This window comes from Apostichopus japonicus, chromosome 7 (assembly GCF_037975245.1).
Source record: "Apostichopus japonicus isolate 1M-3 chromosome 7, ASM3797524v1, whole genome shotgun sequence".
Lineage (NCBI taxonomy): Eukaryota > Metazoa > Echinodermata > Holothuroidea > Aspidochirotida > Stichopodidae > Apostichopus > Apostichopus japonicus.
In genome coordinates this window covers 12,432,747-12,455,516 of record NC_092567.1, presented here as the reverse complement: position 1 = coordinate 12,455,516, position 22,770 = coordinate 12,432,747, and the positions used below count along the sequence as shown (strand labels likewise).

Genomic DNA, 22,770 nt, shown 5'->3' with positions numbered 1-22,770 from the left:
TCTTGCCTCACTCTTGGAGTGGATCGACTGTTGTTTACCGTAATATATTCATGTTTGAAAACAATGACTTCCGGCAAAATAGATGTCAAAAATGCTTCATTTATATTTGACTTTGGCAAGGCAATGTTCATGGTAAGATATTGAACAACATGTAACCTCAGTACAACCTAAAAAATGTAATTTATCCACGCCAACCTCACACCCCTCCCCCTCCAGTCCAGTCTTGTCATGATGTATGCGATGATGCATATCTTACGCTCCAACAATAGATCATGACGTCATATATATGCTAGTGTGTCCAGATTTCCAGCCACCCCCTCTTTGATGTGTTCTGTTTTATTTGTTTATTAATTTAATGATAGTTATCAAAATGTTGACTAATGAAACACCTGAAACTATGAATAATCATTACCCCATCATAGAATCTTGTATCAATCTGATGCTATCGCTTGCTTATGATGAATTGCCACAATATGTCAGCTATACACTCTTAAAAATACCTAGTCATTTTTAACTAGAATCTAGTCAAATTTGACCAGATTACCATGTAAAATATGACTTTATGAGATCCTCGTCATTTTGACTAGAGACATCTGGTCATTTTAAGTGACTAGAAAACCTTGTTCTAAATTGACCAGAAACATCTCATCATTTTGACTACATACTAGTCAAAATTGACTAGATCATTGCCTTCTTAAATAGGCCTTCGAGGCCAGTGGTTTTTCATTTGATTCTAAAAAATAGTCAGGGGCAGACATATAAAATCGGGTGAATTTATATATAAGGAAAGCAAGACCCACCATTGCAGACGTTCTGAATGCTATTGGAATTTAAAATGAAATACTATACTGTATCCAGAATTAATGTTGAATGAAGTTCATAAAACGTACAAGCACATTTTGTGGATCAATTTTCAGTTGGCGCATGATTCCAGTCATCTATGGTAAGATATATACATCGTGCAAAGACACTATCATTACATTTAATGTGATAGTTACTATATGTTTTTGGTTTTTCTCTCAAGGTTTAATGGCCTGCTGCATATCAAACGGTCCTGGTAGGGGGGGGGGGCACAAAAATGCTACGACATGATGGGTTATGTACACATACAACAAATTTAACATTTCAAGTCAGAAATCAATATTTTCTAAACCATTTAAAATTTATTAAGATTCTTGGTCAGTTGGTCAATTTTGAAATACTGTTCCATTAATATAACATTTCTTAATATTATTTCAAACATATATAACTAAGTTAAAATTATTGCACAAATCACATGAACCTCTAAAATATTAGGCGATTCCAAGCTCGTCAAAACCAAGTGGAGTTTCTGAAGTATGATGGCCTGTAAAGTATTTGGTCTTGGGTATCATTAAAAGAAAAGAAAAAGGGCTTAACCAGCTCCACTATTAGAATTATATTTTGGTTTTGTAAAGTCTTTATAAAAAAATATATTTGGAGCAAACTCAGTCATACAAATTTCATGCTGGCCCAAATAATATAAGGTAAGCATTCCAACATTAATGCTTTCAGTCAATACTATAAACATGGATCGTAAGCACACTCTTTTTACATCTCATTTGAAGTTTCTGCACTGCATGATACAAAATTCTTCAGGGCCAAGACACTTGGTGTTGACCTTAGCCTCCCCTTCCCCTCGCCCAGCCCGTAAATGTTCTTTTGAATTAAATCCCACACGTTATTAGGCTCCCAAGGGTAGTTAAGGTCCAGTACATAAAACACTTTGAAACATAGATCAACTGCCTTGATAAGAGAACTAGCTGGTATTGCCATCCTTTCGACTATCACAAACTGTTGTTCTGGGTTCCTTCTGTTCTCTCCAATGATTAGAATAAATGGTTGCGTTTGGCTAACCTTAGCCAGGAACTCTGGCAAGTTGGTTCCAATCTGCAGTGATGAAATAGTGAAAACAATAAACAAGATATGCAGTGATAGTTGTGAATTTTTCTCACATGCAAAGCAAAGGGTGAAGGCAAGAAAATCTGATCCCATTTTTAAATTCATATACTGACTTTTGAAACTGAAATGTAAGTCCATTAATAGATATCCTATATACTGTAGATACTTCAAGTCACACTTTTTTCATCTCAGGTATGCTTGAAGTATTTTCAAATCTAAACCAACTGAAACTTGTATTTAATAAAAAAATCTTTTTTAATTATAGCAAGAAAACATGTTTTGACAATTTGACTTTCAACCTTTTGACTTTCAGTCACAACTATAATTTTTATTCAGATGGTCCAAATTGATGGTCCAAATACCTGTGGACTTTGCAAGTTCATGAAAACCTTTCCTTCTTAATACAATATCCATGGAAATCTATCTTAACACAAAGTCCATCATAGAGCATCTCCAGACCAAGTTTCAGTTTGGGAGTAGTTTTGGACACACACATTCACACAAATCACACATCAAAATTTTCTTCCCTTAACTTCGAAGTGTACTTCTGATTGGTTACTGTCACCCCTAGTACATCTTTCAACGCACAAGTACATGTACTATTTGTTCCAGTTCTAAGAAAATGGGATAAGTGGTTTAATGTAGTTACCTGTACACATTGCACAAAATACTGCATTGCCTCTGCTAAAGTTGCTTTCAGCATCTTCTTCTTTCCGACTACATCACACTAAGTTTTCGCAGAAAACAGAAGTGGAAGTACTTGCAATGCCACTGAAAGCTTCTTCTTGTCTGGAATTTGCAAAACAAAGTACATACAAAGTTAGTTAGCTTCAAACATGCAACGTTAAATGTTATCAACTGTTTAAACTAACTCAAATTGCAGTGTTAATTCAAAGCACGGGCATACACATAGGGTGTCTATAGATAGTGCAGTGCATGAAGCACTGTCACATTGCACTGACACACCTAGCTTCTGTACTGTTTCAAAAACAGCAGTAATTATATTCTTAATAATAATAATAAATTACACTTATATCGCGTTTAATACAGCGTTTCAAAGCGCTTACTAGTAGTAGTACTAGGCCTACTCAGAACTCAGTACTACTAAGCCTAGTACTAGTATAGTCAAGGCTTCATAATTGACGCACCCCCGTAATTGACGCACCTTCAATTATTACTAGCAACGATACGGCAGGCCACCTAAACTTTTTGCAGTCAAGCAGAATTACACATTTCATGAGTTTGAATCCATTTCAGTTATTTGCTAACCAAATTGTGGTATTTTTTAAGCTTTTAACACCCCCCCTCCCAGATTTGCACGTTTTTTTGGCATTTGGAAATCTTACATCCTAAAAATAACCAACATTACCTTAATATGATAACACGACTCTCTGGGACCTAACCTGTCTGAGCTTAGAGGCTGAGAGCATAGCAAACAGCATCTAAAGTCAATGGATGTATACTAAGGCCTACACTACAGTTAGCTTATCGACGAATGTGTCAATTTAGGGGTATGAAAGAACTTGACACGGCAGACATTTTGTGGTCAAATTCTGCTCAATTGTACGGTGCATAAGCACAGAACCTTAAATATTTTGAGATCATAACATTTCTGAGGTACTACACATATAAAAAACACATACAGTTGAGTGATTTGGATTTTTCCTTGATAGACATCGTTGATCAAATCCTTAAGTGCGTCAATTATGAGCCCACCATGCTACTACTACTGACATCTGTATTAGTGGACGCAGATTGACAGAGAAGAGTTATTTGATACAAAATCGTGAGTTTATTAGCCATATATCCCAGGAGCGAACTGCGATGGCATAAGGTAAAAGAATCGTGAGGTTACAATTAAATCCGTGGCTTCAATTCACGAAATTTTGGAGCACCCTACTACTTACTATGCCTAGCAGTATAAGGCCGAGTCGGACAGCGTAGGCACTTAGTGCGTTAGTAAACCAAACGACAGTAGCCTAAACACACCTGGTACAAAATGCACACAACTTTGAACTGATATTGCCTAGTAACGTTAAGCCTAGTCTACATGACTTCAACGTTATACCGGCTATCCTCATTGCATGAACGAACGGACGTTCACAGAATGTTGCCTTTGCAGGATACTAAGCACTTACTAAGCACATTTTATAGCATATTGTAGCACTCACCTTTAAATGTGTCGATTTTCTTTTGTTAACCCCCATTTCGTATGGGTTTTGAAACAAAATCGTCCTCGTTTTCGTCCATCTTAGTGTAGAAGTAGTCTAGGGCGGTGGTTGCGCGTCGAAAAGAATGCAAAGACGAACGTCTGAATTCTACAGGCAATGCGCAAACTCAGCTGTAACTATGGGTACCTTGTCACTTGTTAGCTGATATGATCCGAAACTGGTTAAATTAACTAGATCAGAGTGACCGTAACGAGAATATCTAATCAAGTCGACCCTTTTCTAGTCAAAACTATTTTGACTAGACTTTCTGGTCGGAAAAATGACTAGGTCGTTTTAAGAGTGTACCATAAACCGCGCTGTTAACGAAAACGAAATATATCTCTTGTACTGCTAACCACAAAATCACATCATAAAGGATGATATAAGCCATTCACCCAGTCTAAGAAAAAAAAACTATACCAGACCATTCACAAACTGTTCTGGATTTGATTGACATCAAGCTATTTTTGAACTTACAAAGCTTGGCAAGAATCATATTTGGTGACAGCGGAATATCCACCAGTGACTCGATATTTCTGTCGAAGGTCATATGAGGTCATGTGAAATTGGTAAACATTTTATTCTATACAAAACAAAACACTTCTGAAGAAACATTTACTGCACTAAATAAAAATTGATCTTTGTTTGTGAAAAGCCAGCTAAAATCCATGATATGGTAAAAATTAAATGTAGTGGTGACCAGAAGAGGGTAGATCTGTGTAGCAAACTGCTATTTATCAGTGGATAAATGTCTCTCAAAGTTGGCCCTGATCTAAACTATGCTCATTTTCAGTGAAACGTTGTTTGGCTGGAGTAGGATGAACTTGTTTTTAAAATCTTTACTTTTTCTTCAAAAATAAATGACTAAACTACATGTCGCTTGATTCACCTACATTAAAAATATTTTCATTTCGTACTTGTCGTAATTTACCTCCAAATCAAGATAACAAATATACAAATTCATCTGGTTACAGGTTGAGTGAATATTCTTATAGTCTTTGAAGACGACCACAAACATCTCAATTGTTGCATTTACATGGAACGCCAAACAGTCCGGACTACTGATGAAAGTATGTATATAGGCCCCGCAATACAAATGTTAAGCATCCTCCAAGCAAGGATCAACATTAATAAAACAAATACCGATGATAAAACTTAGGGAAATAATTGCAGGAGCCTGCTCCATGTAACCAGATTGAAGACACTCGGCTATAAATGCATTGACATTTGTGTATAAACTTTACAATTTGACAACAGAAACATATTAGATAACTCCAAGTTTGGGAAACGATTTTGGTAGACATTAAAAATAGTTAGATGATATCTTCAAGTTAGTACCTGAACTAGCTCCAACACTGAATTAGAATATAAAAAGCAGACGAAGAAAGGAAACGGATCACAGCATCTTTGTTTTGAAGTTTTATTTTTTACACTTGCTGCTTTAGTATATAACACGACATTCAAACAATTTGATATTTATTGTCAATGTGTAATGTTAATGTAAGTCTTAAATTAACGTAGTTTTGACAAAGTTAAGATACAGCACGGCATCTTGATCATTCAATATTTTTTGTAATTGTTTTATTACTTGACATTTCAAATAATTTAATTATTTTGACATATTTCCTAGTCATGTGTTACTTAGCTCTATAGGCTAACGCAGCAACTCGACAATTTATCCATTTTGTCAAGATATAATGTTATCGTTTTAGTTGACATCGCGACAAATATTACGTGTTTGAAATATTGTTACTATTAACAAAACAACAAGACAATTTTTCATTCCTTGTTCCAAGAATTTACAGGTAAGCGTGGCTTATCAACTCGACAAAGTCATATATGTTTGACGTGCTGTTAAGGTTATTACAAAGCAACAACTCGACAACTTCCTGAACGTCTGAAACTTGACAAAAATATATACAGTATTTATTCTGATGTCGTGCTGTACTGACACAGTAGTTCTACATGTCGGTTGTACCTTTCAAACCACGATACGATTCATAACACACACACAAATTAATAACAAATAATCATATCAAATTTATCTCTGATGGTCATTGTTGTCGCAAGTTACGTAATAATTTGGTACAATTATAAGATACAAAATGGATACCAGGCTGAAAAAAACTAGATATGGGTTTTTTTTTTTTTTTTTTAGGAGGACATAATATAATGCATGAATGTTACAACGTAAGGTGTTTTGCAAAGAAAACAACAAAACATAGTGTAAGGTCCGTGTTAATACTCTCTAGTAGGATGACGGTACGATTAGCAGATATTGACTTTTCCAAGTTAATCACGTGAAACAGCTAATCAAATACGAACTGTATGGCTGACCAACTATATTCTTTCACATTACATATGTTCATTAAACCAACAGATCTCTCATTAACTTTGTTCATTAAACAAACTTATCTCTCATTACCTATGTTCATTAAACAAACATATCTCTCATAACCTTTGTTTAATCACATGAATGGTAAAAACGATATAAGAAGCAAAACAGGAAAAGACAAAAGAAAAAGGAAGAACAATAGAAAAATCGAAATTTAAGGAAACATTTATAAACAATGTGTTATATCAGATAAAATATATACAAAGAAAACAAATATTCATGAAGGCGATTTAGAGTAAATTTTAAATTTTCTTTTTTTAGCAATTTGCTAGTGGAAGATTACCCCAGAAATAATTACAATAATATGTGCACAATAAGGTGATAAAATGATAGGACCTGTTCGTGTGCTTGCAATAGTCTTACAGCTTGGACAATTAAAGCCAAACATAAGAAACCTCAATGACGTGTAATTAACAAAACAACGATATTTTCATGATATTCTAACAATGTGCAAAATATTCTAAAATAATTTGCCATTATAAAACTTATGATCAAATGTTTCCATTGGATTGTTGAACAACTATTGGTCTCAGCCATGAGTTAACTACAAGACCTACCATATACAGAAGTACGGAAGTACGATCATTGATTTCAAGCTTCAGTACAAAAAATGTTCAGATTGTTATCATCTTGTTCGAATTATGATTGAATTACGTAACAGACACGTCACTATATTGTCTTTTATCGGTTGTAATGGAACTTAAGGGAAGATGCATAACTAAAGTATACATGAATATAAACGCCTATAGCCCGCGTAGTAATAAGATAAAAGATAGTACAATAGAAAGCCAATCATTATATTTAAGTGAACTGATTTAAAAATATGAATGTTATGCAATGATCATTATATTACGTAATATACACGTTATCGTGAACCATACAACATATTACGTCTATAGTTGGCTTTAAATTCCATAGATTACGGATTTAACAATGAACAAAGGCCAAAAATAAAAAAGTAGCACAAACCACCCCAACAAAAACAAATATAAAATTAGTAGCTGTAAGTGAATGTAAATGATGCATACAATGTGCTTACTTGTAACAAACTGCTACAGGAAATATTTAAGCTAAATGAGAAAAGAAAACCTAAATAAATGACGTCATTTTAACTGGAAAAGTCTTGAAGCTCGATATACACCAAAACTTCGATATAACAGATCACTCATAGATTAATAAGCAATGGCTGACCTATGATAGAGGACATAGTGTCTCCAAGACATTTGATGTATTCCAATAAGATCATTTTATGTAAAATCGCAAAGAGTAAACAAAAAATAATATTTTTAAATGGTTTCGAAGTTAATAAACAAATACGTATAAGTTTAATTGTAATTGTCGAAATGACAGAGGTAAGCATAGGAGGTTGAATCATTTCACTGAGAAGTTACATTGGTAGATTATACAACCATCTTCACATTTGGTTTATTCTCTCTCAAAGATATACAATTGATATCACATTGATCTGAAGACACATCAATCCTCACCCCTCCCTCACCCCCTCCCACCCCAAGGTTCACGACTTTCAAATTGATTATTCTGATCCGTCTTGGACGCTGAAAACGTTAGATAAAAGTATGAAACATGGATTTCCTAACTTCAAGTTAGTTAGGTGGGACCAATCGATTGGGATATTCAAATTCAAAGTTCCCTCTGTCAAGTTTGACTTTATTAGCTGAGAGGAGGCCTTGGCTCTGGTGAGGGGTAAGGAGCCTTCTATATTAGGAATCAGGTGGACATAGTGCTTGGAGAGGGTGATCCCAGGTGTTGGGCGGAGGTCAAGCTCTATGCCGTCTAATTGTTTCTCAGTTTTGTTTGTTGTTACTTTTTCTGCCTCAAAATGTTGAAGGATATTGTCTGTACTTATGCCTATCGTATTAAATGTTTCCATTTTATATATTTTCCAGTTCCTCCTACATTTTTATACACATAAAATTAGAAATGAACGACAAAGTAGGAAAGTCAAGCATTTCAATATAGTGTAACACAAAACTGAAAAAGAGGCAAAATTTGAGCTGGTTATAGATTTTGAATAGATAAAGATATAAGAATTAATAATTAATAGTAATAATAATAATACATGATAAAAAAATGTCATGTTTATTTGATTTAACCACAAATTTGTATATTTAGGGTCAACGTGTACTTTGCTGAATCTTGGGTTAACATGGCATTTCTATTATCTGGTGGTAGCGTAAAGAGTGGTTTAACGATTGGCTATACATTCATCGTAAAAAAAAAAAAACATTCAAGAACTGAGACAAGAATAACACTCATTGCCTCTGATTTAGAACTGTTTGGTCTTACCATTACGTAACATCAGTATGGTACTACCAATACGTAACATCAGTATGGTACTTCCATTACGTAAAGTCAGTATGGTATTACCATTACGTAACATCAGTATGGTATTACCATTACGTAACATCAGTATGGTATTACCATTACGTAACATCAGTATACTATTACCATTACGTAACATCAGTATAGTATTACCATTACGTAACATCAGTATGGTACTATCACTACGTAACATCAGTATGGTATTACCATTACGTAACATCAGTATGGTATTACCATTACGTAACATAAGTTGAACTTTATTCTGAGTAAATGCAGTAAAAATACCATATATTACATTTCAACGTGACAACCGATAGTCATTTTAGTACAGCATGTGAATACAATTACACATTCACTACATTAATTACCATTAGTTAATCCGTTTAATGTTACAAGAAATTATACATTCACTATATTAGATATCAGTAGTTCATCCTTTTAATGTAACAAGGAATAACATATTCCACATGTTATTACGCTTTAGTTAACCATTGCAAATTCTTAACCTGATCATAACCTACAATCACTATGATATCACGCAATGACATTTAATCTATATGATTAAGAAAATGATTACGAATTCTCTTTGTTATCAAACAGCAGTAAAGCCGTTCCATATGTCACGTGATTAAACAATCGCTATATGACGAAATATCAGTTAATGCTTTCTATAAGACACGTGTCTGTAGAAAATAGTAAGTTCAGCAGAATTGGAAAAGTAAGGTCCTCTCAAGATTTTTAAAATTTGTATTCAAAGTTAAACAACGAGAATCCTTGATAATTAATACCTACTAGCAAAATAAGATCAATAATCAGAAAGGAAAAGACGGTTAACTGAATAAAAATAGTCTGCATTGACATCGCCAGAAACATTACTGAGAAGAATGTCAGACTATCTGCTCTCTCTCCACACCACCATCTCCGTCCAGCTGTCTCGCTCTGCATCCCCCTCTCGAACCCCCACCCAAGTTGTCTCGCTTTCTCTCGCCACCTCTTTGTCTGTGTCTCTGGACTAGTACACGTTAGACAATCTGCTGTTCCTCGTGGTGATAACTCTAGATTAAATATGTAACCTAGAAAGACAGAAAATTATTACTTTTAAAAAGTGTTATCACCTCCACGAGCTGTTGCAGTTAAAGAAGGGATGAAGAAAACAACAACTATAGTCACGGGGGCCATGCTAGACAGAATAAGATGCATCACCTGCTACACACATCGCGGAGATGCCTGCTACACACAATAAGAGGCATCCCCTGATACACATACTGACAGAGATCCCTGCTACATAGAATAACAGTTATCACCTGTGTTACACAGCATAACATTTATCACCTCATACACAGACTGACGGAGATCCCTGCTACACAGAGTAACGGGCATCACCTGCTACACATACTGAGAGAGATCACTGCTACACAGAATAACAGGCATAACCTTTTGCATACACTTACTGAGTTCCCTGCTACACAAAATAACAGGCATCACCTAAACACACTGACGGAGATCCCTGCTACACAGAATAACAGACATCACCTGCTACACAGACTGACGGAGATCCCTGCTACATAGAATAACATGTATCACCTGTTAAACCGTGTAACAGCTATCACCTTATCAGGTGATAGCTGATAGACTGACGGAGATCACTGCTACACAGAAAAACAGGCATCACCTGCTACACAGACTGACAGAGATGCCTGCTACACAGAATAACAGGCATAAACTGTTGCATATATACTAACTGAGTTCCCTGCTACACAGAATAACAGGCATCACCTACACACACTGACGGAGATCCCTGCTACATAGAATAACAGGCATCACCTGTTACAGAGACTGACGGAGATCCCTGCTACACAGAATAACAGGCATCACCTGCTTCACATACTGACAGAGATCCCTACTACACAGAATAACATGCATCACCTGCTTCACATACTGACATAGATCCCTGCTACATAGAATAACAGGCATCACCTGCTTCGCATACTGACAGAGATGCCTGCTACACAGAATAAGATGCATCACCTGCTACACATACTGACAGAGATCCCTGCTACACAGAATAACAGGTATAAACTGTTGCATATACTTACTGAGTTCCCTGCTACACAGAATAACAGGCATCACCTACCCACACTGACGGAGATCCCTGCTACATAGAATAACAGGCATCACCTGCTACACATTCTGACATAGATCCCTGCTACACAGAATAACAGGCATCACCTGCTACACAGACTGACGGAGATCCCTGCTACATAGAATAACACGAATCACCTGTTACACATACTGACAGAGATCCCTGCTACCAAAAATAGCATGCATCATCTGCTACAAATACTGACGGAGATCCCTGCTACATAGAATAAAAGGCATTACCTGCTACACTTACTGACATAGAGCCCTGCTACACATAATAGCATGCATCACCTGCTACACATACTGACAGAGATCCCTGCTATACAGAATAACAGGCACCAACCTCACCCTCCCCCTCCAGTCCAGTCTTGTCATGATGTATGTGATGATGCAAATCTTACGCTCCAACAATAGATCATGACGTCATATGTGCTAATGTGTCCAGTTTTCCAGCCAATCTGTCTGTTTGATTTGTTTACTAATATAATGATTACTATCAGTACGTTGACTAATTAAACACCTTAAACAAGGAACAATCATTACCCCATCATTGAACTTTGTATCAATCTGATAATACTGCTTGCTTAGAATGAATTGCCACAATCTTTCAGCTGGCGGTATATCATAAACCGCGGTGTAAACGAGACGATATATCTCTTTAACTGCAGACCACAAAATCACACCATGAAGGATGAAAGAAGCCATTTATATTACTACCAGACATCAATATAGGTCAATGTTACGACCTTTAGAAACTGAGTCAAAGAGAGTGAAAACAAGAAAGGATTGAAATCAATGTTGAAAACAAGTCTGTGAAGCAAACCTTCAACTTCATGACATAACGTCATAAAATAAAATAGAATTAATAAACATTCCCAGCAAATTTACACTCTCGTTTGCGTTTTAGGTAACAGTTTAAGGAAAACCCTGCAGACGGGCGTGACAAAGAATTACATAACAAAGGCCTCCAAAAATTGTTAGCATATAGTGATAAGCATTATGACGTTTTCAATACATAGAAACAGACATACGTGGTATCCAGTGCAGTTGAGGACGAACGGGGAAGGGAAAGGACATTTTACGGGAGAACTGATTTCAGTAAGAATATATAGTGGCCAAGGGTATCGGTATAATTGATATACCAGTTTATTAACTCATCTTTAATTTACCAACTGAAAATCAGTGAGGAAGTTCATCTCGATTTAAGGTTAATATAATGAAGGACATCTATAAGGAACACCCCTCCCGCACCCCATCCCCTCACGCGTGCAGAGACGTCAATGATCAACACAGTGGATGTTGACAAGGAGAGATCCTCGTGTGGGGACGAGGAGTGAAACTCATTTCTTCAAGAAAAAAAAAGAAGGAAAATTTAAAACCGTTAAAATCCTGCCTTTAGATGATTCAGATTTTGCCCAAAATACGCTATAAAATCATATAATGGTCACCAGATGCCACCACATTGAGCAATATACTTTACGATCATTTGATTATACACTTTTGAATATTTGTAATACGTTGGACGTTTAAAATCTTTCAAAAGGCACACAAGACGTTGAAATTACAAGTTAGTACATAGACTACGTGTTGCACAAAGATAACAATGTTGACAATATATATCTGATTATTTTTCTTTTATTGCTTCCATTGACATTACAGCATCAATACGTATCAAAAATTTCATTATAAGATTCTAATATACGAACTTATGATATAGTAACAGATACACGGGATTAATCGGTTGTGATTGTATCACAATGAGAGACCAGGATCGCCTCAAAAAGAACAAGTGTGTTTGTTGCAAACATTGTATATTTGTACTTACATGCAGAAATACGGAAGATACCAAAAACAATTACAAAATAAAGGGATAATTATATCCTTTGAAATATGTAATATCATAAACAGATACCGCAACGCAGTGATTTCTTCCATATGTATATGTTAATATATGTGTGTAGTTATGTAAATATGTTCGGTTTTGCGTTACAGGGCTTGGGTTTAGTGGTAAACGTTATGGCTTCATAATATCCAATTGGGTTGAAGCAAATACGACAAAAACTGAATTACAATGAAGAGATCATGAATATCCATTAATCATCAACCAGCATCATTAATAAGAAGTAGCAAATTAACGATACAAAAAGATGAAAAAAATGTGTATGGAGAGCCAATGATTGCATTTAAGGTTCATGTTAAATAAACAGAACATTATCTTCGTTGCTATCATGTTAAAATCTTACTATAATACGTCAAAGTCACTTGTTCCTATTGTCTTCAAAGAAACACCATTAGAGATCATAATAAAGGAACAAAGAATTGGATTAAAAAACAAAACATGTCATTGTTATTAATTTATGTCTAAGAAAACGTTTCAGTATACTTTTGAGTAACACAATCAATGGTATAACGGTAGACAGCCAGTCATTGTTATTATGATAACATTTCACAATATTCTTGTAATATTCACTGTATTACGCGTGAGTAATATCAAAGATTAATTAATAATATAGAAAAAGGAGGAACGAAAGAAAGCAACTCAATCTTTAAAGAAAGTAAAATTAATGAAAGGATGAAGTAGAATGCAATCTAACAATTAATGACTAAATATAGCAATAGTTAGAGCAAGTATTAGAGATAGTCTTAGAATTGTTCTAAATCGAAGGAAAATATCGGAGTAAAGGCCTAAAGATAAATAAAGAAGATATGAAATGAAATGAAACCAGAAGAATCATTTTTAAGACGCATTAAAATAACAATGAAAGAATAAAATGAAGAGTATATACAATACAGAGCCGATCTTTGTTTTTAAGGATTACTTGATATATACATAATATTATCAGCTTTACTACGACATAATTATGTAATGCTAAAACAATAACTGTAAAACGTTCTGCTTATACACCTTATTAAAAGAGACTGATAATAAAGCAATTATTGAAGACAAAGTTAAAAAAAATTAAACTTATTCAAATATACGAGTCTTGTATCTTAACAACTATTCAAGAATCGATACCACCAAAATCAAATGTGTTTTTTTTTTCATGCGTAAGAGACCTAAAATGACTTGTTCGTCGATAGCTTACCTTTCACATAATATTAAAATGATCGATAGCTTACCTATCATGTAATATCAAAATGACCGATAGCTTACCTATCACATAATATCATAATGATCGATAGCTTACCTATCACATTATATTAAAATGATCGATAGCCTACCTATCACGTAATATTAAAATGATCGATAACTTACCTATCACATAATATTACAATGATTGATATTTAATATGATCGATAATTTACGTATCACAACATTTTAAAAGGATCAGTAACTTACATATCACATGATAATAAATATGTTCATTTACTTACCTATCAAATCATAATAAAATTATCGATAGCTAACCTATCACATACTTTTAAAATGATCGATAGCTTACATATCACATCATATTAAATATGATAAAGTGCTTACCTATCACATAACATTACAATGATCGATAGCTTACCTATCACATCATATTAAATATGATCAATGGCTTACCCTATCACTTAACATTACAATGATCGAAAGCTAACCTATCATATAATATTAAATATGATCGATTGCTTTTCTAACACATATTATTAAAATGATCGATAACTTACCTATCAGATGATATTACAAAGATCGATAGCTTACCTATCACATGATAGTACAATGATCGATAGCTTACCTATCATGTAATATTAAATATGAGCGATAGCTTACCTATCACATAATACTAAATATGATCGATTGCTGTTCTATCACATATTATTAAAATGATCGATAACTTAACTATCACATGAGATTACATTGATCGCTCGCTTACCTATCACATGATAGTACAATGATCGATAGCTTACCTATCATGTAATATTAAATATGATCGATAGCTTACCTATCACATATTTATGAAATGATCGATAGATTACCTATCACATAATATTAAAATGATCAAGAGCTTACCTATTACATAATATTAAAATGATCGATAGCTTACATATCACATAATATTGATAGCTTACCTATCACATGATAGTACAATGATCGATAGCTTACCTATAGACTATTAAAATGATCTATAGCTTACATATCACAGCATTTTAAAATGATCAATAGCTTACCTATCACATAATATCGATAGCTTACCTATCACATGATATTACAATGATAGATAGCTTACCTATCACATGATAGTACAATGATCGATAGCCTACCTATCATGTAATATTAATATGATCCATAGCTTACATATCACATACTATTAAAATGATCGATAGCTTACCTATTACATACTATGATAGTGATCGATAGCTTAGGTATCACATAATAGTAGGCTAAATATGATCGATACTTTACCTATCACATCTTAGTAAATATCATCAATAGCTAACCTATCACATAATATTACAATATTCGATAGTTTACCTTACAAATTGTTGGGTTTGAATCTACTTTAGTCTCACAAACAAATAGACACTTTAAAAGATTCATTAAAATGAAAAAAAGGAAATAATAAAAATAGAAATAATGAAACACGGAGAGCATACCATTGTATTAATGTTTACTTAATGAACAGAACATTATAAGCGTTATAATCATATTCAATTTTTTTAAATTTTGTAAGCTCACATGATCGTATGGTCTTAACAGACAACACATGAATGAGACTATAATAACAACGGAAGGTAAATAAAGACGATCAAATACTAACAAGAGTCCAACGGTCACTATGGTTACTTGAATAGTGGAATAATAAAGTGTAGTAACCATCACCCAAATATCATAATATTTATGCCAACATGTACCCGCGGTTAACCAAAATTATATTCCAAGTTTGGATATGATCTGATTTAAGGTTGTGGTATTATTTGCAAGTTTTAATTATTGGTACCTCCCAAAAAATTGGGCCAACAAAATGTTGCGCTCAAATGGTTCCACAAATATTTGGCTTCACAAATTCAGGTCCAAATAATGTGTCCCAAAATGCATGTGGGTTGGTAATAAAAGTTGGGCCCTGTCAGCGTAAAAATGTGCCTGGAATTTTGTGAGACTTAGATTGCCTACATGTATCAGCTATTAACCAACAACTGTATACCAAGTCCAGCTACAATCTGAATTCTTGTTGCTGAGTTATTTTAATGTAAAACTCCTTAGATTTGATCCAATAATCTCATTAATATTCATAAGGTCAACGCCAAAACAATAGGGCACACCTTCTTACTAAACAACATCTACATAAAGCAATTATGAAAAGTATCCATTACTCCGTTGGAAATGTACATCCAATATTTCTTTTTCACAATGAGGATTCAATAAATTATGAATATACTACAGTCATTTGGGTATTAATATCTTCAAATCCCCGAAAGCAAAGTTGTAACCCTATACAATCCAATATCATATCAAGAGAATTAAACATAGGAATAAACAGAACATTGCTATCAGTGTGCTGTAACTATGACGTCACACCTGTTTGCTTCAAGTTCACTTATATTACAAATTGTGACAATTTCAGCTATCGAAAACTCAAAATGCAAGTTAGGAATTGGATGCTTATTATATGATTAGTCAAATAAATTCCTTTTAAGATTTGTCACGTCATCCTATTGTCTTCATGTTAACAACGATAAAACATTGGAACTGAAAGAAATGAAGAAATGCTGGCTTAGAACAAACATATCACAGATATTAATTAATATCACCTCTAAGTTCTCGTAGATCGATTTTAATAACACAATGGTATTGTAGATAACCAATGATTGTCATTAAGTCTTTACATTGACACACTTAATGTGACTCTACTCGTGTGAGATTTAAGACATTACGTAACCGATACGTCACAGTTTAAATCAAAATTAGTAAAAGTAACAACGAAGAAAACCACAGAGAAGTGTAATCACGCAATCCTAGTTACTGAGTGTATGTGGATACAGTATGTACAGATTTTATCCAAAGCATTCCAAACATGTCTGCTTAAAAATAGTTTAGAAGTATTAACAGAATTAGGCGTTTATTTAATGTTCTAAGTAGTAAAGTGCTTATCGGGGAATGAGGTGGGGGTGGGGATCGAAGATAGGGGTCTGGAGTTGGGATGAATCATATCATTACACTCAATTGAATCAATGAAGGGTGTTATACCCTGCACCGATGAGTGCATGGAGGCTGAGAACAGGTCACCAGCAATACGTGACCAGGGATACACGAGTAAGTGAAACCTCTTTCTTCAGTTACGCAAGCAACAAAGACTTTGTTACATATTAGGGGGAAATTAAATTAAAAGATAATGCACATTACAGTTTAATTCCCATTATACAATAAGCGTGCTGGTGGTGATGCAAATGACTTATATATACAATTAATTGGTCACCAATGTAGAGGGTACGTCATTTATCCCCTCCTACAATACCCGATAGGGATGTATAGTCTCATGTATTGATGACGTAGTGGTTGATGGATGACGTCATTAGAACCTTGATTGGTTCTTAGTAATTTGATGTTGGCTTGAAGAGCAAACACATTTAGAGTTAGAAGAGAAAGTAAATGTGAACAGTAATGTAGGTAATAAAACGTAAGGAATGACTTGTTGTACACTTTACAATACTAAGTAGCCTGTATGGCATGCAATGTATCGAATCTTTCATTGGAGTTCTTTGTAGTATTTGGAGTTATCAACAGTTTACAAAGTTAACCTAATCTCTTGATAGGATGGAGTAGGAATCTACTAAACCCCGTCTGAAAGGTTAGTAATATCGTGCACGAGATTCTCATAGTTACTCATTCTTTCTAACAAGTACTTCGCTTTTATCTTTTTGTTTTAAATTCATTCAGCTAAATTCAAAAGACATAAGTAGTCAATTTGTTAATTATTTCTTCAACTTGATAAACAATGACGTCATCATACTTTTTAAGTAGTTGGCGAAAATGAGGGCGCTGTCTCTCAATATAAGATAGATCGTGATCAGTGAAGCATATATATCATATCCAGAAATGGTCAAAGGATAACATGTACTCCCCATCGCCTACCCATCTAGTCCCCCGAACGACAGCAACGTGACTTCCAAAACATAAAAGGTTACATTTTATAGCAAAAAACTGAGTAGTTATATAGCATATTAAAGGATGACTTTAAGCTCAACATTAATGTTTTTATGTCGTAGACCACTGGCATTCAGTCGAGGTTCCTTTTGCTATAACATTCTGTTTTATTTTGAGACAAGTTAATTTGAACAACTGAGTTAAAGGTAACTGGTCTATATAATATAATACGGAGACAGTTATGTCAGTTCATCAAATACAACACAAAACACAATGCGATGAGAGACTTCTGTGTCCTCAAATAACATGTTAACATTGAAGTATAAATTCTACACGGACAAATGTTGTTGAAATCATCTAACTATGCTTTGGTGTAAGAACGAAATTACAAAACTTGATTTAGTTGAGTTATTCAAATGTATAAATCACATAATTGACATGAATATTTAGGCCTGTACTAAGGTGTTGACGTCATCATCGAGTTAGCATTAAAGGAGTTTTCCAGACATTTATCTTACCAAACCAGAAAAGCTGAAGAAACTTTAATAACACTCCTTTTTTTCTTGTACTATAACATTTAAAGACTGAAATTCCGAATAAAGTAATCCTTTAAACAAAATGTAAATTGAACAGTAATCTTTCAAATTTTACTTATTTATTGGATATGCATTTATTAATATTATTGAACAACCTAATCTCACTACAATATCCATTTACAATAAATGTACAAGTTACAGTCTTCACCAAGTCACCATGCCATTGTCTTGAGAATATAGGCATTTGATGACGTCACAATCATAATGGACTAGTTGCATGTGTATTTTACTGGAGTTCTATGTGGTACTGTTTGTAGTATTTCGGAAACATTAACAGTTTACAACCTAGACTCTTTCTTAGATCCTTCCTCACTGACATTTCTGCCATCAATTTGAGAATTGAGTGAATGACGTCATAGTCCTGCTGATAATTGGCATCGCCAGATGAACATGCATCTTGCATTGAGCTGTAAGATAGAGATAAAATGAGATATATTAGGTAAAATTGTTATCATAATAAATGGGTCAAGAAAATACTTATTCGTAGAATAATGGGGAAATAATACCTAGACAACCACCCTCCCAACCCGCCCTCCCGGAAAAAAAGCGCCAGCAATACCATGAGCCAACAAGTAATTTAACCCACCAGCTAAACAAAACACCGCCACACTGGAAACGAGCGAACGATATTTCCGTTAATGGAAGGAACTTATCACTCATTTCCATACATTTAATCAGGGATCAGCTTGGTTATTACAATATATAGTAAACAATTATAGTTAAAACAGTTGATATTAGTGACCAGATAAGATTAGAAAATAACAGCTATAGGGAAACAAATATGGCTAATGATTGAGATTTATGTATATATGCTAAGATCTTACAATTAAAAATAACAGACATATTCACTCTTAATAAATACAATGTTAATACTAAGGTAGAAAGTATTCAGCTGTATTGACTTACAGTTACTTGGACTTTGAAAGGCTCATCTTGTAAGTCCACTCATCGAACCCCTAAACAAGAGGAAAAAGAATAAGTAGTGAAAACGTATAAGATAACACAAAAACAAAGACAACACAGTATATTTAAATGTTGTAAATATTCATCATATGCAGCCATACATGAAGTGTTATCTCAGAGATAATCATTTTATAATACAATTTAATTTCACTTCTTTTAAATTAATTTTGCATGTTTTCAAATGTCTTGACAATTTGTGTCCTGTTTATTATTATTATTATTATTATTATTATTATTATTATACAGTTATAACTTAAACGATTTCTAACGAGTACGTCCTGCCAATATTTTAGTAATGAAAATGATATACACATCAAGGCTAAATCCATGAAACCAAGGTCACTAATGCTGTGGTCGCTTTGATTCCGTGATTGAAAGACTAATTTGTGAAGACTGGATTCTATAAAAAGTTATCTGTTTGCTTGAAATATTGAAAACAAGTATATAAATAATAAAATTAATAGCATATGTCAACACATATTGACTTATAGCACAATGATATAATCCTCTCCCAATCTATAACAGTTGTTTCTGTGTTAAACAGGATTCCTGTACAAGAATCAGTTCAGCTATCTCCCCAACACTCTTCTTCCATCCCGGTAATCATCAAATGATCTGTTCATGGGATTTTCCCTTGATATCACGATGACTCAATCAATGCAACCCAATGTACACATTGGTGCGATGCATGGAAATGTTCCGTCCTGGTGAACTGGTGAACTAAGTGCAAATAATCTAAAACAGTATTAACTGTTATGCCTTTGAAGGGTTCCCTAGCGTACCTCTCATAGACCTCTGGTAAACTCAGTGCAAATAATTTTAAACAGTATTAACTTTTTTTGCCTTTGAAGAGTTCACTGGCGAACCTCTGATAATCTTCTGGTGAACGTAGTGCAAATAATCTAAAACATTACCAAGTTAATGAAAAAAAAACACCTAAAACAACTTTGAGTTTGGTGCCTTCGAAGCGAACCTCTCATAGTCTCCAGTACTTAGCTCAAATAAGTTATAACATAAATATAGTTTTGTGCCTATTGATGATTGACTGTGAAAGGTGCACCAGACACAGCTAAAAGCTTTGCTATTTATTGTAATGTATTTTTAAATTACGATTTCATCATTTAGAAAATTCATCGCTTTCAAGTCAAATTTGAACAATTTAAATGGAGTTCATCTTTGATGTAATTATTTCATAAATACATATCTTTCAGGGTGTACTGATCACTTGAAAAGGAATTATTCCTTGTTGTGTTACATATGTCTGTAAGAATGTGTATAATTTCAGCACTAAAATATGACAGGCCACCAAATTTGTGAGTCCATGCTTCAATTAAGAGTTTAAGACAAAAAAATACGCAAACGTGTGTCTAGTAAACAACATATGTGTTCGTCTTGTTAAATCTGCTGGTTTTACTGATGCTAGCCTACCAAATTGACAATACTTGAAAATATTGTTAATACAAGTGTACATTAAATAGCTACAGGTTACGATCTTAACGTTTCAAATTTTTACCTCTGAATAACCATTGTTGTAATTTATCGAGTGTGTGGTGTTTTTAATGTAATACACTGGTTGATAGTCAACATTTAATTTCACTGTTTTTATCTGTGCAATTGTTTTTGTTGTTGATGCTATTTCTTCTTTTCAGTGTATAAAAGTGACAATCGTCTTATTGCAAATATGTGAAAGTATTTGCAACTACGTTTAGCACACATTGGTATGATTTAGGGTTAAACATTCTCATCATTATAAAAGTTCGACAATTCCTTGAAACATTAATGTCATCGTTACAGAACCATATCCAGGTCACCTATCTCCCATTCTGTGATTTTCTTAAGAATTCACAAATGTAGGAGACAATCAAATTGGACATTGACTAATGTGATTATGTAATACAAAGGTGAGAGTTTAAGAGCTGGTGAAGGGTGCAGCATTCTTAGTGTGTTAAAATGACCAGTGTACTTCCTTCTGAAGGTAAACTGAGTTTGATCTATTCATGTGGTTTTTATATTTTCAGCGGGACCCACCCCTCTCCCTCTAGAACTTTGAAACCAATCGAATAATTTCGTGTATAAGTTAAGTCAAACTTGGTAAAATGTTGGGTAGGCCGTATCACTATCTGACGTTCATACTGTTGTACCTTTAATAAGTAAATTCTCTGAATTGATCATTATTGACATCTAACGGGATAATTATTTTAGTTGATTCTCTTGAACAGTCTAGACCGGGTTCTGCTTTATGTTTTGTTTGACGGAACTTGTGCTATAATTAGCATATTTGATCTTCATTTGGAATGCTATTAACAGTTTAGGGGTTAATTATAAATGCATATTATAGTGCGAAAGACTATTAACAGATTAAGCGTTAAATGCTTATAATACCGGTCTCAATAACACCAGGTTAGAGATAAACGGTGGAAGGTGGGGGGGGGGGGAGTGGCGAACCCAGACCAATGTTCAGGGGTACTGAAAGCGCTGCCCAGTGAATATTTCCACGGTCAAGAGCTTGCTCATTACCCATGGTCAGTGGTCTAGCTGGAACCGGAGACATATTACCTACGAGGCCTTAAACACCCCTGAAATTAAGTTTGAAAAGTATTTGATGCATCCCGGGAGCCCAATGCCAAAATATACACATCTATAGCGATAGAAAATCACTGTTCCAAAAAATAATTCGCGATCATAATAGACTCCTGTCCCCTTCCCGTAGCATCCGGGCATCTCTGGTTACCATGGTACCATTGTCTAGGAACATGTTAGATTGCTGGTAGTAGGGCTATTGTAACAGTTAGACTTGACCTCGTTTTTTTTTTTGAGAGAGAGAGAGAAATGGGAGAGATAGAAATAATGAGTTAAGAAGAGACAAATATTTTTTAGTTTGGACAAAGAAGATCAACATGAAACCCTATCAAAACAAGCAATTGAAAGCCACATTACTTTTTTACAAGTCCGGAACGATGAACTATATATAAAGATACTTCGAAGCTGTAACACATTGTAGAAAATACGAATTGCAAACACTTTTGGTGTCACGTGATGCAAATTATTGACAGATATATGTTTTATTTGCTCATTTTCGCTCTATTGTTTTAACTTTACAATGAACGTTAATCCAGCGTTAACCACATTCGTCGC

At 34.3% G+C, this 22,770-nt stretch overlaps 1 protein-coding gene and 1 long non-coding RNA gene across 12 annotated transcripts in view; both read right to left on the bottom strand.

The window, feature by feature from the left end:
• Positions 1-1,180: 1,180 nt before the first annotated feature.
• On the bottom strand, positions 1,181-4,432 carry LOC139970144 (uncharacterized). The gene is made up of 3 exons (XR_011794048.1): positions 4,092-4,432; positions 2,570-2,709; positions 1,181-1,908 (listed from the first exon to the last, which is right to left on the bottom strand). It is a non-coding gene; the product is annotated as an uncharacterized lncRNA (long non-coding RNA).
• Positions 4,433-12,631: 8,199 nt separating this feature from the next.
• LOC139970056 (uncharacterized) overlaps positions 12,632-22,770 on the bottom strand; it is a 107,302-nt gene continuing 97,163 nt past the window's right edge. For 9 of the 11 annotated variants that reach the window (XR_011793907.1, XR_011793905.1, XR_011793908.1 and 6 more), the window contains 2 exons: positions 19,579-22,434; positions 12,632-19,079 (listed from right to left, as the gene is read on the bottom strand). Coding sequence is in view for 1 of the 11 variants with exons in the window: in XM_071975672.1 (XP_071831773.1) it covers positions 19,581-19,628 (48 nt within the window). In the remaining 10 variants the exon portion in view is untranslated. The remainder of the gene's footprint in view (positions 19,080-19,578; positions 22,435-22,770) is intronic. The other 2 variants (XR_011793910.1, XM_071975672.1) reach the window with 1 other exon arrangement.